The sequence below is a fragment of the Cherax quadricarinatus genome, chromosome 72 (genome assembly GCF_038502225.1).
Source record: "Cherax quadricarinatus isolate ZL_2023a chromosome 72, ASM3850222v1, whole genome shotgun sequence".
Taxonomy (NCBI): Eukaryota; Metazoa; Arthropoda; class Malacostraca; order Decapoda; family Parastacidae; genus Cherax; species Cherax quadricarinatus.
In genome coordinates this window covers 10,655,301-10,669,320 of record NC_091363.1, presented here as the reverse complement: position 1 = coordinate 10,669,320, position 14,020 = coordinate 10,655,301, and the positions used below count along the sequence as shown (strand labels likewise).

The following is a 14,020-nucleotide window of genomic DNA, read 5'->3' as shown; positions in this document are numbered from 1 at the left end:
CAATTACTGGAATCTTGCTAATCAGTTTCCCTGAATCCCTCCATAAATCTTACCTTACTCACACTTCAACAGCACGTAAGCCATAAAAACCCATTGTCTCCACTCCAATCTAGCTCGCTAACACATACATGATCATGTTCTAGCCCCTAACACACTAAACCTCCTTTACTCCCTCCCTCCAAAATATATTAATAATTTTAGAATTTTGTTATTCCTGAGTTTGCTACTTTTTGCTATTTATGGGAATGTGCAGACTAATTATTTACATTGAGGCATACAAGTGAATAATACTTCATATAAGGGTAAGGAACTGTTAATCACATTTATAAATTCAGAAAATGCAAATGAAAGGGGTGATGGGCAGATGTTGCAAATGTATGGAATAAGTGGTAGATTACTATACGCACTAAAAAAATTATGCAGAGAGTAATGCTTAGGTTAGGGTATGTAGGAGAGAAGGCAGCTATATTCCAGTAAATATTTGCCTTAGGGATATATTATATCACCCTGGTTGTTAATATATTTATAAGCGCGATTATAAAAAGTGAATGCTTGGGTTTTGGGGAAAAGTGTGGGATTAAAAGTTAGTGAATTTGATATGTTACAGTTACTCTTTGCTTATGACACAATTTCTTTGGGAGAGATTGAACATAAGTTCAAAAGGTTGATGAATGAGCTTGGGAGGGTGTCGAAAGAAAAGGAAATTAAAACCAAACACAGGAAAGAGGAAGATAAGAGCAAGAAAAATGTTAAGCAATGAAAAATTGGATATCAGAGTGGAGGGTTGGAGTATGCAATAAACATATCTAAATATCTGGATGGAGGACGAGAAGATGGAGCACAACAAAATGACGAAGAGGGCACATAAATCTGGGTCAAAGGAAGAAAGGGTGCAGGTTGTCCTGAAAGGTTGGAGGGAGGGTGTGAAACAGGCTTTAAGTGGGAGGAACTTGAACATCCAGCAGATCTGTAGGAGCATGTCAGACTGGAGTGACTGGAGACAAGTGTTTATAAGGGTTTGATGTGCTGTTGGTGTGAGCAAGGAACATTTATCAAGGAGTTCATGGAAACAGGTTAGCTTGACTAGAGTCCTAGAGGTGGAAAGCACAGTTCCTGCGCTCTGAAGGAGTGACTGGGCTGTTACAGTTTGTTGGGTCACTTGAATTGTGATGCCTACACACTTCTGGTAAGAGAGCTATTTAATGAATGATGATGAAAGTCTCCTTTTTTGCGTCTCCCTACTTTGGTAGGAGGCAGCCGGTGTGGCAGAAATAAAATAAAGAATAAGAACTTCTTTGACTTGAGTTAAAATGAGGTTCGGAAGAACATAAACCCAGGAAACACACAATAAATTATTGTATTTAGTGTAAATGATTGCAATCTCTCAAAGTGTGCAAAAAACAACATATACAATGACAGATGTAAATGAGTTGAGTGACATGGATATAGGAAAAGGGTGGAATAAAGAAGGATTAGAAAAGAGAGTTTTGGCTGAGTAGCAGTGTAGAAGAATGTACAGTTTTGCAAAATATATAAATTTTAAAGGGAAGCTAGGAAATAGTGTAATGGATTAAATGCCTTTTAAGACTCTATAGTACTGTATTATCTTTTATAAGTATATTCAAACCATTTAAAAGTATATGAAACAAAGATGAAAGTAACAATTATATTTTAAAGCTTACTTGAAACACTGAAGGCACCAGTCTGAGGACACTGTAATAATGACATCAGACTTGGCAACATAAGCTATAGGTCCTGGCAGTAGAAACCCTGGGAGAAAACTGTTGAATGCAAAACTTTCTTGTTCAAAAGCTGTGATGCAACCATCAAGTGACTGAACAGCAATGTAGTCTTTGCCCTTTACACCTCCAAAAGGACCTGGAAAAAATTAGTGAGATGTTTTCTTGAAAATACAAAATGAATATTAAATTCAAATGATAACCTATGTTAAATTTTGGAGGTGAACCATTTAATCCATTTATTACTTGCTGCTACAAACATTTCAAACAAATTATGAAGTAGTGAGATAAAAGACTGCCAAAGCTCAATTTTTCAGTATCCCCTAGACCCTGCATACATTGTGCAGGGTGTTCAAGAAATGTCAAAGCCTTTTTTCCTCAATGGCATATCACCTGCCATTCTGGAAAAATACCCTGACTTTACCAATTATAAATAACTCATAATTGCTTGTCTAACTTCAACCATACCTTGCTAAAATATTATTATTCAAAACCACATATAAACTACATTGTAATCTTTTTGTGACTGGATTAATGTCTGTATTAACAACCTGTCATGGTTTTAATTCTTTAAGTGATAACTCCAACATGTACTTTACTTGATATACTTGAAACACTTCTTTCAACAACCAGCCAAATCCCACCAAAGCAGGTGGCCCGAAAAGAATAACAAACGTTTCTCTACATAACTTTAATGTAAACAGGAGAAGGGGTTACTAGCCCTTTGCTCCCAGCATTTTAGTCACCTCTTACAACACGCATGGCTTATGGAGGAAAAATTCTGTTCCACTTCCCTATGGAGACTCAACACTTATTCCACTATAATTCATACACACTCTTATCCTCTTTTCCTTTATACAAAGGATATACACATATTCCCTGTCAATCCCTAGGTGTCTTTTCCCTTTTCATACATACATTGAACAAATGCACTGACTCCTCTAAAACTATATCCCAACCTGCCTTTAACATTTCTGTCTTAATCTCATCTATTCCAGCTACTTTACCTCCTTTCATTCTATCCACTGCCTCACACACCTCTGCCACACTCACATCTGCCTCTTCCTCACTCCTAAAAGATAATATATCTCCCTGCCCAATGTATGAAATCACTACCTCCCTCTCTTCATCAACATTTAACATCTCCTCAAACTTCCATTCATCTTCCCAGCAACTCCACCTACTCATCTAACATCTCTTCTATGTTATTAACCACCAAGCCCACTTGCTGCCCAGGCTTATTCAACTTAACAAACCACAGAACGGGTGGGGTTGAACCTATGGCAAGCGAGTCTTAAAATTCACAGGTCAGTGTGTTAGACACTGGGCCAGCTGGCTCTAATAAGATTCATCCAACTAGGTATATTTATATACACCATAAGGAGGTTAGCATGAGGTGGGGTTCAAACCCTACGTGCTCTGTGGTTCGTTTACAATCATGTTAATACAATTACTCAACTCATTGTTCTCCCTCCAAAACTGTTTTTTTTTCCTCAGCAAAATTTGCTCATAGAGCCTCACCCATTTATTTAACATGTACATGTTAATTAAGCAATGTTTAATACTATTTGTAAATGAAACAGAACAATATTTAACATAAAATATTTGATAAATATTGTTAAAAAAAATTATTCAGAATATTATGGATCGAGAAAGTATCTCCAATTATAGCATGCATTTTTATGAAAAAAGAAGCTCCAAGTAACAAGCACTCAACTTAGAGTACCATTAATTTTCAGGAATGCATTAATGTTAGCATTGAGGCACTACTGCATTTTTGTTCATTAAAAAAAGTTCCTTGATATGAAATTGAACAAAATAACATTAAGAATGAAACAGGAGACTAAGCATCATCCATAATGAATAAAAGTTTAGTATTTTTCACTGATATATGAATAATAATACACAAATAACCTGTACATAGGAGAAATTAACTTATAGCGATGTTGTGGTCCAACTTGGACTAGTCACAGTAATGTGCCTTATTTTTTCTCTCAACGAATAATGATAATTCACCTGTAATCATGGAGTGGGCATTCCGCTGGAGTTTGTGTTGGTAGGCGATGGTGAGGCGGGTGTGGTCACCATGGCCAGCCTGACCCGCGGTCACAGAGATTGTGTACACAACAAGACGGTCAGGATGGAGGACACAGAGATGATTAAAATCATTACTCCTGTAAATACAATATATCATATTTAGATACGGTTTAGTGATGTATAAAGCTCATCTCTGAAGCTGGTAAATGTTACAGGCAAGCTATCATCATCCATCGGTATGTAAGCCCCATATCCACAAATACGCTGCACTTTTATCATAACTGATGGACTGAACACATCGACTCCAGGCTGAGGGACTGATTACCTTAAACTCCTCCTCATCTTCCACCTTTCTCCGCACTGGACTAAAGAAACCACTAGCTGGTGAAACATTTCCAGAATAAAGATACCTAAATGCTGCACAAGTGTCTTGTTTATCAACTTGTCAGTTTTCTAAACGATATATTCGCAGTATATTTTAAGTGAACCTTAATGAGAAAATGAAGCATGATCAAGTAATTCTAAATATAGTTGAACCGCAAAATTCTTAAGCTTTGTACAGGTGCTTCTTGACTTACGATGGGGTTAGGTTCTGATGAACCAATCTTAAGTTGAAACTATTGTGTCAAATATATGACAGATAAATAAATATCACTGAATAAGTAAATAAACAAATAATTACTGTAACTGACTAAATACCAGTATTGAAAAATAAATAAATGAATAAAAGTTTATTTCATCAATAAATGCACAGTACTGTACAGCAAAAAAAAAAAAAGTTTTAAAAAAGTTTTATTGTACCATCATTAAGTCAAAATATTGTAAGTCAAACCATAATAAAGTGAGGAGCATCTGTAAGTCCCAAGATTCTCGTATTCCACATTTTTCTTGAAGGAAATATTATCATTCATTTTTCAGATTTTCATGGTGTCTTTTTTTTCTTTGGCTTGACACATGAACCCAAAATTGCATGGTTTGGCAAACAACCCCTAAATTGTTAGATTGGCAAATTATCCCTAAATTGTAGAGTTTGGCAAACAATCCCTAAGCTTGAAATGCACTGCATAACAAGGGGCTTTCTATGAAGTAAATATGTCACTAATATCGCCTTTTCCAAAACAATTATTAACATTATTCTGTAGAAATCATTAGCTCATAACCCTATAATGTGGGGTTTAGTGCATAAACCCTAAATTGTATAGGTTAGCACAAGACTTTAAAATTCTAGGGCTTAGTGCATGGCCTGAAAACTGGGGACTGGCACATAATCCATAAATTGTGAGGCTTGGTGCTAGATCTCTCAGTTGTGAAGCTTGGTGCTAGACCTCTCAGTTGTGAAGCTTGGTGCTAGACCTCTCAGCTGTGAGGCTTGGTGCAAGACCTCTCAGTTGTGAGGCTTGGTGCTAGACCTCTCAGTTGTGAAGCTTGGTGCTAGACCTCTCAGTTGTGAAGCTTGGTGCTAGACCTCTCAGTTGTGAAGCTTGGTGCTAGACCTCTCAGTTGTGAAGCTTGGTGCTAGACCTCTCAGTTGTGAAGCTTGGTGCTAGACCTCTCAGTTGTGAAGCTTGGTGCTAGACCTCTCAGTTGTGAAGCTTGGTGCTAGACCTCTCAGTTGTGAAGCTTGGTGCTAGACCTCTCAGTTGTGAAGCTTGGTGCTAGACCTCTCAGTTGTGAAGCTTGGTGCTAGACCTCTCAGTTGTGAAGCTTGGTGCTAGACCTCTCAGTTGTTAAGCTTGGTGCTAGATCTCTCAGTTGTGAGGCTTGGTGCTAGACCTCTCAGTTGTGAAGCTTGGTGCTAGACCTCTCAGTTGTTAAGCTTGGTGCTAGATCTCTCAGTTGTGAAGCTTGGTGCTAGACCTCTCAGTTGTGAAGCTTGGTGCTAGACCTCTCAGTTGTTAAGCTTGGTGCTAGATCTCTCATCTGTGAGGCTTGGTGCAAGACCTCTCAGTTGTGAAGCTTGGTGCTAGATCTCTCAGTTGTGAGGCTTGGTGCTAGATCTCTCAGTTGTGAGGCTTGGTGCTAGACCTCTCAGTTGTGAGGCTTGGTGCTAGATCTCTCAGCTGTGAGGCTTGGTGCAAGACCTCTCAGTTGTGAAGCTTGGTGCTAGACCTCTCAGTTGTGAGGCTTGGTGCTAGACCTCTCAGTTGTGAGGCTTGGTGCTAGATCTCTCAGCTGTGAGGCTTGGTGCAAGACCTCTCAGTTGTGAAGCTTGGTGCTAGACCCTCTCAGTTGTGAAGCTTGGTGCTAGATCTCTCAGTTGTGAGGCTTGGTGCTAGATCTCTCAGTTGTGAGGCTTGGTGCAAGACCTCTCAGTTGTGAGGCTTGGTGCTAGACCTCTCAGTTGTGAGGCTTGGTGCTAGATCTCTCAGCTGTGAGGCTTGGTGCAAGACCTCTCAGTTGTGAAGCTTGGTGCTAGACCCTCTCAGTTGTGAAGCTTGGTGCTAGATCTCTCAGTTGTGAGGCTTGGTGCTAGATCTCTCAGTTGTGAGGCTTGGTGCTAGACCTCTCAGTTGTGAGGCTTGGTGCTAGACCTCTCAGTTGCGAGGCTTGGTGCTAGATCTCTCAGTTGTGAAGCTTGGTGCTAGACCTCTCAGTTGTGAGGCTTGGTGCTAGACCTCTCAGTTGTGAGGCTTGGTGCTAGACCTCTCAGTTGTGAGGCTTGGTGCTAGACCTCTCAGTTGTGAAGCTTGGTGCTAGACCTCTCAGTTGTGAGGCTTGGTGCTAGACCTCTCAGTTGTGAGGCTTGGTGCTAGACCTCTCAGTTGTGAGGCTTGGTGCTAGACCTCTCAGTTGTGAGGCTTGGTGCTAGACCTCTCAGTTGTGAGGCTTGGTGCTAGACCTCTCAGTTGTGAGGCTTGGTGCTAGACCTCTCAGTTGTGAGGCTTGGTGCTAGACCTCTCAGTTGTGAGGCTTGGTACTAGACCTCTCAGTTGTGAGGCTTGGTGCTAGACCTCTCAGTTGTGAGGGAAGGGTGACTGGCATCATATTTTTTTTTTTTTGTGCCTAGCTGTATTGAGCATTTAACATATGATAGTGTACACATATCAAATACATATTTTAGATGTACTCGATAATGAAACAATTGCTCTTTTCCATCTATCGTTTGTATGTTTCTGAGGTCAGAAACCTCAGAACCATACAAACAGGGCCCTCCTGTATATAGAAAAGTGTGAAAGTGCTAACTGGTGTGCAAGATCAGCCATAATATCTATGATGAAAAATAAGTATTTTAAATTGATGGGGAAATATACAAGGCAACTTGAAATAATTAATAGACAAAAAATCTAAAGATGGAAGGTGAAGATGTGTTTTGGATAATGTTATGCCTCTTTTAATGACTGGAAAACAGTGAAATATTTCTCATAATGTCAACTTAAAGTGCTTGTCATCAGCATCAAAGTGAGGAATTGATTGTAATAAGTCATACAGATAATGACGAATAAGAAAAGTAAAAATCAGACGAAAAAAGAAATGATGAAAGAAGAGATGTTATTAACAGTAGCTATGAATGTTGTTAATATCTGTATAACAACAAATTATTAACAAATATTCTTTAACCCTTTCAGGGTCCAAGGCCCAAATCTGGAGTCACGCACCAGTGTCCAAGAATTTTAAAAAAAAAAATTTGTTATTTTTTCTTATGAAATCGTATAGAATCTTTTTGTGAAGGTAATAAAACAAAAAGTACGAAATTTGGTGGAAAATTGACGAAATTATGCTCTCGCGAATTTTGATGTGTCAGCGATATTTACGAATCGGCGATTTTGCCGACTTTGACTCCCATTTTAGGCCAATTACATTATTCCAATCAACCAAATTCTTAGCTATTTCACTAGTATTACTTCTATTCTATCGATTGAGCACAAGAAATCGCCAAGTCAACTGTTTCAACTACAAAATAAAGTGATCGGAAATTGTTAATTTGGCCAATTTAACACAAAGTTCAAAATATTCCAATTTCAAAATAGGCTCCAGAATAAACAATGTAGGTATTCCTGGAACTAAACTAACATTTCCTCTGTTCATTAGTTACATTTTGAGGCTTTACAAATAAATTCCATTTTGATTTTTTATTCACATAATGAATTTTTATTCACACCAAAAAATAGAAGATTTACTGTTATGCAATACTGTAATAATTGTATAAATATCATCACCATATTTGTGAATGTATATTAGACCCACCAGCTGATGTGTATTAGACGTGTGAGGTCGTTTGTTTACTCTTGAATATCGGCAAAAATTTAACATTTCCGCTACTTTGAGCTCAGTTTCAAGCCATTTCCTGTGCTAAAACCAATCAAAATCATCTCCATTTCTGTAATATGTCTTCCATTCTATCAAATGAGACCAAGAAATCGCAAATACAACTATAAAAAACATACGAAAAAACACTGCAAAGTCGCTGTTTTAATCGAAAAATCATGATTTCAGTTTTTTCTCTCATTATACACAGTGTGCTGCAGGATCTGTTTTATGTGGTGCACACATACCACATAGATGTATTCTCTCATATCTAGGCCCAAATGTACCACTCACAGTTTATCAGAGTGAGCTGAGCTCATGGCGTAGATCTACGGTTTGGACACTCACCGTAAAGCCGTAGATCTACGGGACGGACCCTGAAAGGGTTAAACAAACATAGCAATGGTAGAATAGCAAGAAATTTTGAATATTTGTAAGAAATTGAAGTTGAGAGAATAGGTTGATAATAAGAAACTTATATTTTTAAGACAATTTGTCTTTCAACTTAAAGAAACTAAAAAAAAGTGTGTTTAAATACCAAGGAATGATATCTAGCCAGGAAGGTAAAGAGAAATAAAGTCGAGAATGGAATAAGCCAAGGAAGATTGGAGGAAGGTGGTTGATGACATAAGGTCAACTCTACAAGTGCTCAACACACAGTGGAGCACCTTTAATGAACTAGACAACCAACAAAAAACTCTTACGAGACAAATTTTCCCACTGCCAACTGTAGAATAGGGTAACTCAGTGTAGCCTCCAGAAGCACGTGATCTGCTCGATAACCTGAGACTTCCTCTCCACCTTCATGCACATACGACTGTAAAGAAAACTTATTACCTCATGTACATCACTTCTATTACTCAAAATCAATAATAATAAAGACCATACTGCATTCAAGTACAGTAGTTCTACTACTAAAAATCAATAATAATAATAATAATAATAATAATAATAATAATAATAATAATAATAACAACAACACTAGCAATAATAAAAAAGACCATACTGTATTCAAGATATGGTAAATACTGTAGTAGAGTATTACACATTACTTAGTGACTTAGCATAACATAAATGAAAATAAACTTTTGAAGCTAGGAATATGTTTAGCCTTTAGTATGATCCAAAATTTTAATTGATAAATTAGTCATAATAAGTCGAGAGTTAGCCCTTTTTCACTGATGGGAAGCACTTCATGACTTCTCTTAGGCTTTGAAGAACTGTCAACACCACTACTTTTGAACTTTGGTGTCATTAGAAAGTAAAATTAAGGGTTATTTTCGGGCCAGGGTAAACCACAGATAACTGAAACAGTGGAAACCAGACCCACAGATATGGCAGGCCTACTGTATTGATGATTCACAGAATATTTTACTAATAGGCCATGATGTAGCTCTCTTATTTCACCATACAAAAATATATATATCCTTTATGTAGAAAGAATAAATATTACCATACTTTGATAGGCATGTGTATGGGGAACTATGACATTAGCATACAACAGAATATATAATTATAAGTATCAGCATAGATTTTCTTTAGTTACTCTATGGGGAAGTGGAGAAGAATCCTTCCTCCATAAGCCACAAGTGTCATAAGAGGCGATTAAAATGCTAGAAGCAAGGGGCTAGTAACCCTTTCTCCTGTATAAATTACTAAATGTGAAAAGAAAAACCTTTCATTTTTTCTTTTTTGAGTTACCCTGCCTCAGTGGGAGACAGCTGGCACAAAAAAAAACTTCTTTGATTGCTTACTGGTAACTACATGTACTTGTAGAAATATAGATTATTAACAACTTCACACTAACAAAGGAAATAAAAATTTGTGTATTTACTACTGTATATCCTTGTAACCATAATGGGCTCTTGATTTAAGGAATAGGAGCTGCCTTTCCATTCCTCAGAATAAACTTGAGTGCTACCCATTTGTAACATACTTGCACAGGTATATTGCTTCCCTGCAAATATAATACTGCAGTGAATCATCATTGCAACAGAGAGCGAGATTAACCAAGAGTTCGTTAAAACAAAATACAGCCTCTCCTCACTTAGTGACATACTCGTTTACTGATGACTCAGACTTACCATGGGCTCTCTGACCAGTATGCATACCTATATAATGTATATTAGAGCTGATTTCCTCTATTCTGTTTATTACAATATACAGTACACTGTTGTATAAACATTTAAAAATATACCAGAAATGTTATAGTTGACACAAACCCACTACCATTATAGTATGCTCCTCAGCGATGAATTCATTTACCTACGTGGTCTTAGGAACAGAACTCCATCGTTAAGTGAGGAGAGGCTGTAATACTGATAATTATCATGGGGGAGCACTAAACCTATACGGATTATACAGGACCTGTTGGGAAGGATGGAAGGTATTCAGGCTTAATTCAGGGAACTGGAGCACAAATCCAATTCCCTAGATCAAGAGCCCCTCACCAGCATCAAGGAACCTCCCTCGAGGGGAAAATAATACTAAACCTGACAGAAGAAACTAATATACTGTGCTTCTGTATAATACAGTACAGTAGTGTACTGTACATACAAGTTATGGATATAATGTAATAAACAGTGGAAGTAAGGGAGCAAAAAGCAGAGTACAATTTACTTAGTGGATTTTGTTTATTTCAGAAGTGAGTTACATCACGGATTTATTGTAAATCCTTCCAATTTATTAGAAGAAAGCTTTAGTATTGTTCCACTGTCAAGGGTTGTTCCACTGTCAAGGGTTGTTCCACTGTCATGGGTTGTTCCACTGCCAAGGGTTGCTACACTGTGAAGGGTAATTCTACTGCCAAGGGTTTTCCCACTGTCAAGGATAATTCCACTGTCAAGGATAATTCCACTGTCAAGGATAATTCCACTGTCAAGGGTAATTCCATTCCAGGGTTGTTCCACTGTCCAGGATTGTTCCACAGCAACAAACACAATTCATACCTGAGGGCAGAAAACCCTGAGGGTGCCAGAGAATCCTCCTACAATGATCTTGTCCTTCGCCGGCTTCTCATTATTTATGTTTGCAATGACTAAGCAACCAGTGCAGCACTCCTCCTCAGTGCCTTCCTCGCCCTCCACTACCGTCGACCACCAGTCTCGCGCCTTGAACAGCGACATCCCTGTATCATATAGCAGATATTAAAAAAAAATGGCTTTATAAGCAATATGTATATAATTTGAGAATTATCAATGCTGTTGTGTAGAAACCACTCACCAGCAACAACCATAACCACTCACCACTAACAACCATAACTACTCAATACTAACAACCATAACTACTCAATACTAACAACCATAACTACTCAATACTAACAACCATAACTACTCAATACTAACAACCATAACTACTCAATACTAACAACCATAACTACTCAATACTAACAACCATAACTACTCAATACTAACAACCATAACTACTTAACCCACTAAAAAACACCACTAACAACCAAAATCACTCTCCACTAACACTCTCCACTAACAATCACTCACCACTAACAACCACTAACAATCACTCACCATTAACAAACACTCACCAATAACAATCACTCACCACTAACAATTACTAACAATCACTCACCACTAACAAACACTCACCACTAACAATCACTCACCACTAACAATTACTAACAAACACTCTCCACTAACAAACACTCACCACTAACAACCACTCTCCACTAACAAACACTCACCACTAACAACCACTCACCACAAACAAACACTCACCACTAACAATCGCTCACCACTAACAAACACTCACTCACCACTAACAACCACTCTCCACTAACAAACACTATCGCTCTCCACTAACACTCTCCACTAACAACCACTCACCACTAACAACCACTAACAATCACTCACCACTAACAAACACTCACCACTAACAAACAAACACTCACCACTAACAACCACTCACCACTGACAACCACTCACCACTAACAACCACTCACCACTAACAAACACACACCACTAACAAACAAACACTCACCACTAACAAACACCACTAACAAACACTCACCACTAACAAACAAACACTCACCACTAACAAACACTCACCACTAACAAACACTCACCACTAACAAACACTCACCACTAACAAACAACCACTCACCACTAACAAACACACACCACTAACAAACAAACACTCACCACTAACAAACAAACACTCACCACTAACAAACACTCACCACTAACAAACAAACACTCACCACTAACAAACACTCACCACTAACAAACAAACACTCACCACTAACAAACAAACACTCACCACTAACAAACACTCACCACTAACAAACAAACACTCACCACTAACAAACACTCACCACTAACAAACACACACCACTAACAAACACTCACCACTAACAAACAACCACTCACCACTAACAAACACACACCACTAACAAACAAACACTCACCACTAACAAACAAACACTCACCACTAACAAACACTCATCACTAACAAACACTCACCACTAACAAACAACCACTCACCACTAACAAACACACACCACTAACAAACAAACACTCACCACTAACAAACACTCACCACTAACAAACACTCACCACTAACAAACAACCACTCACCACTAACAAACACACACCACTAACAAACAAACACTCACCACTAACAAACAAACACTCACCACTAACACTCACCACTAACAAACAACCACTCACCACGTACAAACACTCACCACTAACAAACACACACCACTAACAAACAAACACTCACCACTAACAAACACTCACCACTAACAAACACACACCACTAACAAACACTCACCACTAACAAACACTCACCACTAACAAACAACCACTCACCACTAACAAACACACACCACTAACAAACAAACACTCACCACTAACAAACACTCACCACTAACAAACACTCACCACTAACAAACAACCACTCACCACTAACAAACACACACCACTAACAAACACACACCACTAACAAACACTCACCACTAACAAACACTCACCACTAACAAACACTCACCACTAACAAACCACTCACCACTAACAAACACACACCACTAACAAACACTCACCACTAACAAACAACCACTCACCACTAACAAACACTCTCCACTAACAAACAAACACTCACCACTAACAAACACTCACCACTAACAAACACACACCACTAACAAACAAACACTCACCACTAACAAACACTCACCACTAACAAACACTCACCACTAACAAACACTCACCACTAACAAACAACCACTCACCACTAACAAACACTCACCACTAACAAACAACCACTCACCACTAACAAACACTCACCACTAACAAACAACCACTCACCACTAACAAACACTCACCACTAACAAACAACCACTCACCACTAACAAACACTCACCACTAACAAACACTCACCACTAACAAACAAACACCACTAACAAACACTCACCACTAACAAACAACCACTCACCACTAACAAACACTCACCACTAACAAACACTCACCACTAACAAACAAACACCACTAACAAACACTCACCACTAACAAACACTCACCACTAACAAACACTCACCACTAACAAACACTCACCACTAACAAACACTCACCACTAACAAACAAACACTCACCACTAACAAACACTCACCACTAACAAACAAACGCTCACCACTAACAACCACTCACCACTAACAAACACTCACCACTAACAAACACTCACCACTAACAAACAAACACTCACCACTAACAAACACTCACCACTAACAAACAAACGCTCACCACTAACAACCACTCACCACTAACAAACACTCACCACTAACAAACAAACACTCACCACTAACAACCACTCACCACTAACAAACAAACGCTCACCACTAACAACCACTCACCACTAACAAACACTCACCACTAACAAACAAACGCTCACCACTAACAACCACTCACCACTAACAAACACTCACCACTAACAAACAACCACTCACCACTAATAAACACTCACCACTAACAAACAAACACTCACCACTAACA

The 14,020-nt window shown here is 38.4% G+C and overlaps 1 protein-coding gene across 2 annotated transcripts in view; it reads right to left on the bottom strand.

The window, feature by feature from the left end:
- BBS9 (Bardet-Biedl syndrome 9) overlaps window positions 1-14,020 on the bottom strand; it is an 81,285-nt gene that overhangs the window by 67,134 nt on the left and 131 nt on the right. For both annotated transcript variants that reach the window (XM_070100418.1, XM_070100419.1), the window contains exons 2-5: window positions 10,970-11,148; window positions 8,726-8,838; window positions 3,756-3,913; window positions 1,683-1,878 (exon numbers count right to left, since the gene is read on the bottom strand). In XM_070100418.1, the coding sequence (XP_069956519.1) occupies window positions 1,683-1,878; window positions 3,756-3,913; window positions 8,726-8,838; window positions 10,970-11,146 (644 nt within the window). In that variant the 5' untranslated portion in view covers window positions 11,147-11,148. The remainder of the gene's footprint in view (window positions 1-1,682; window positions 1,879-3,755; window positions 3,914-8,725; window positions 8,839-10,969; window positions 11,149-14,020) is intronic.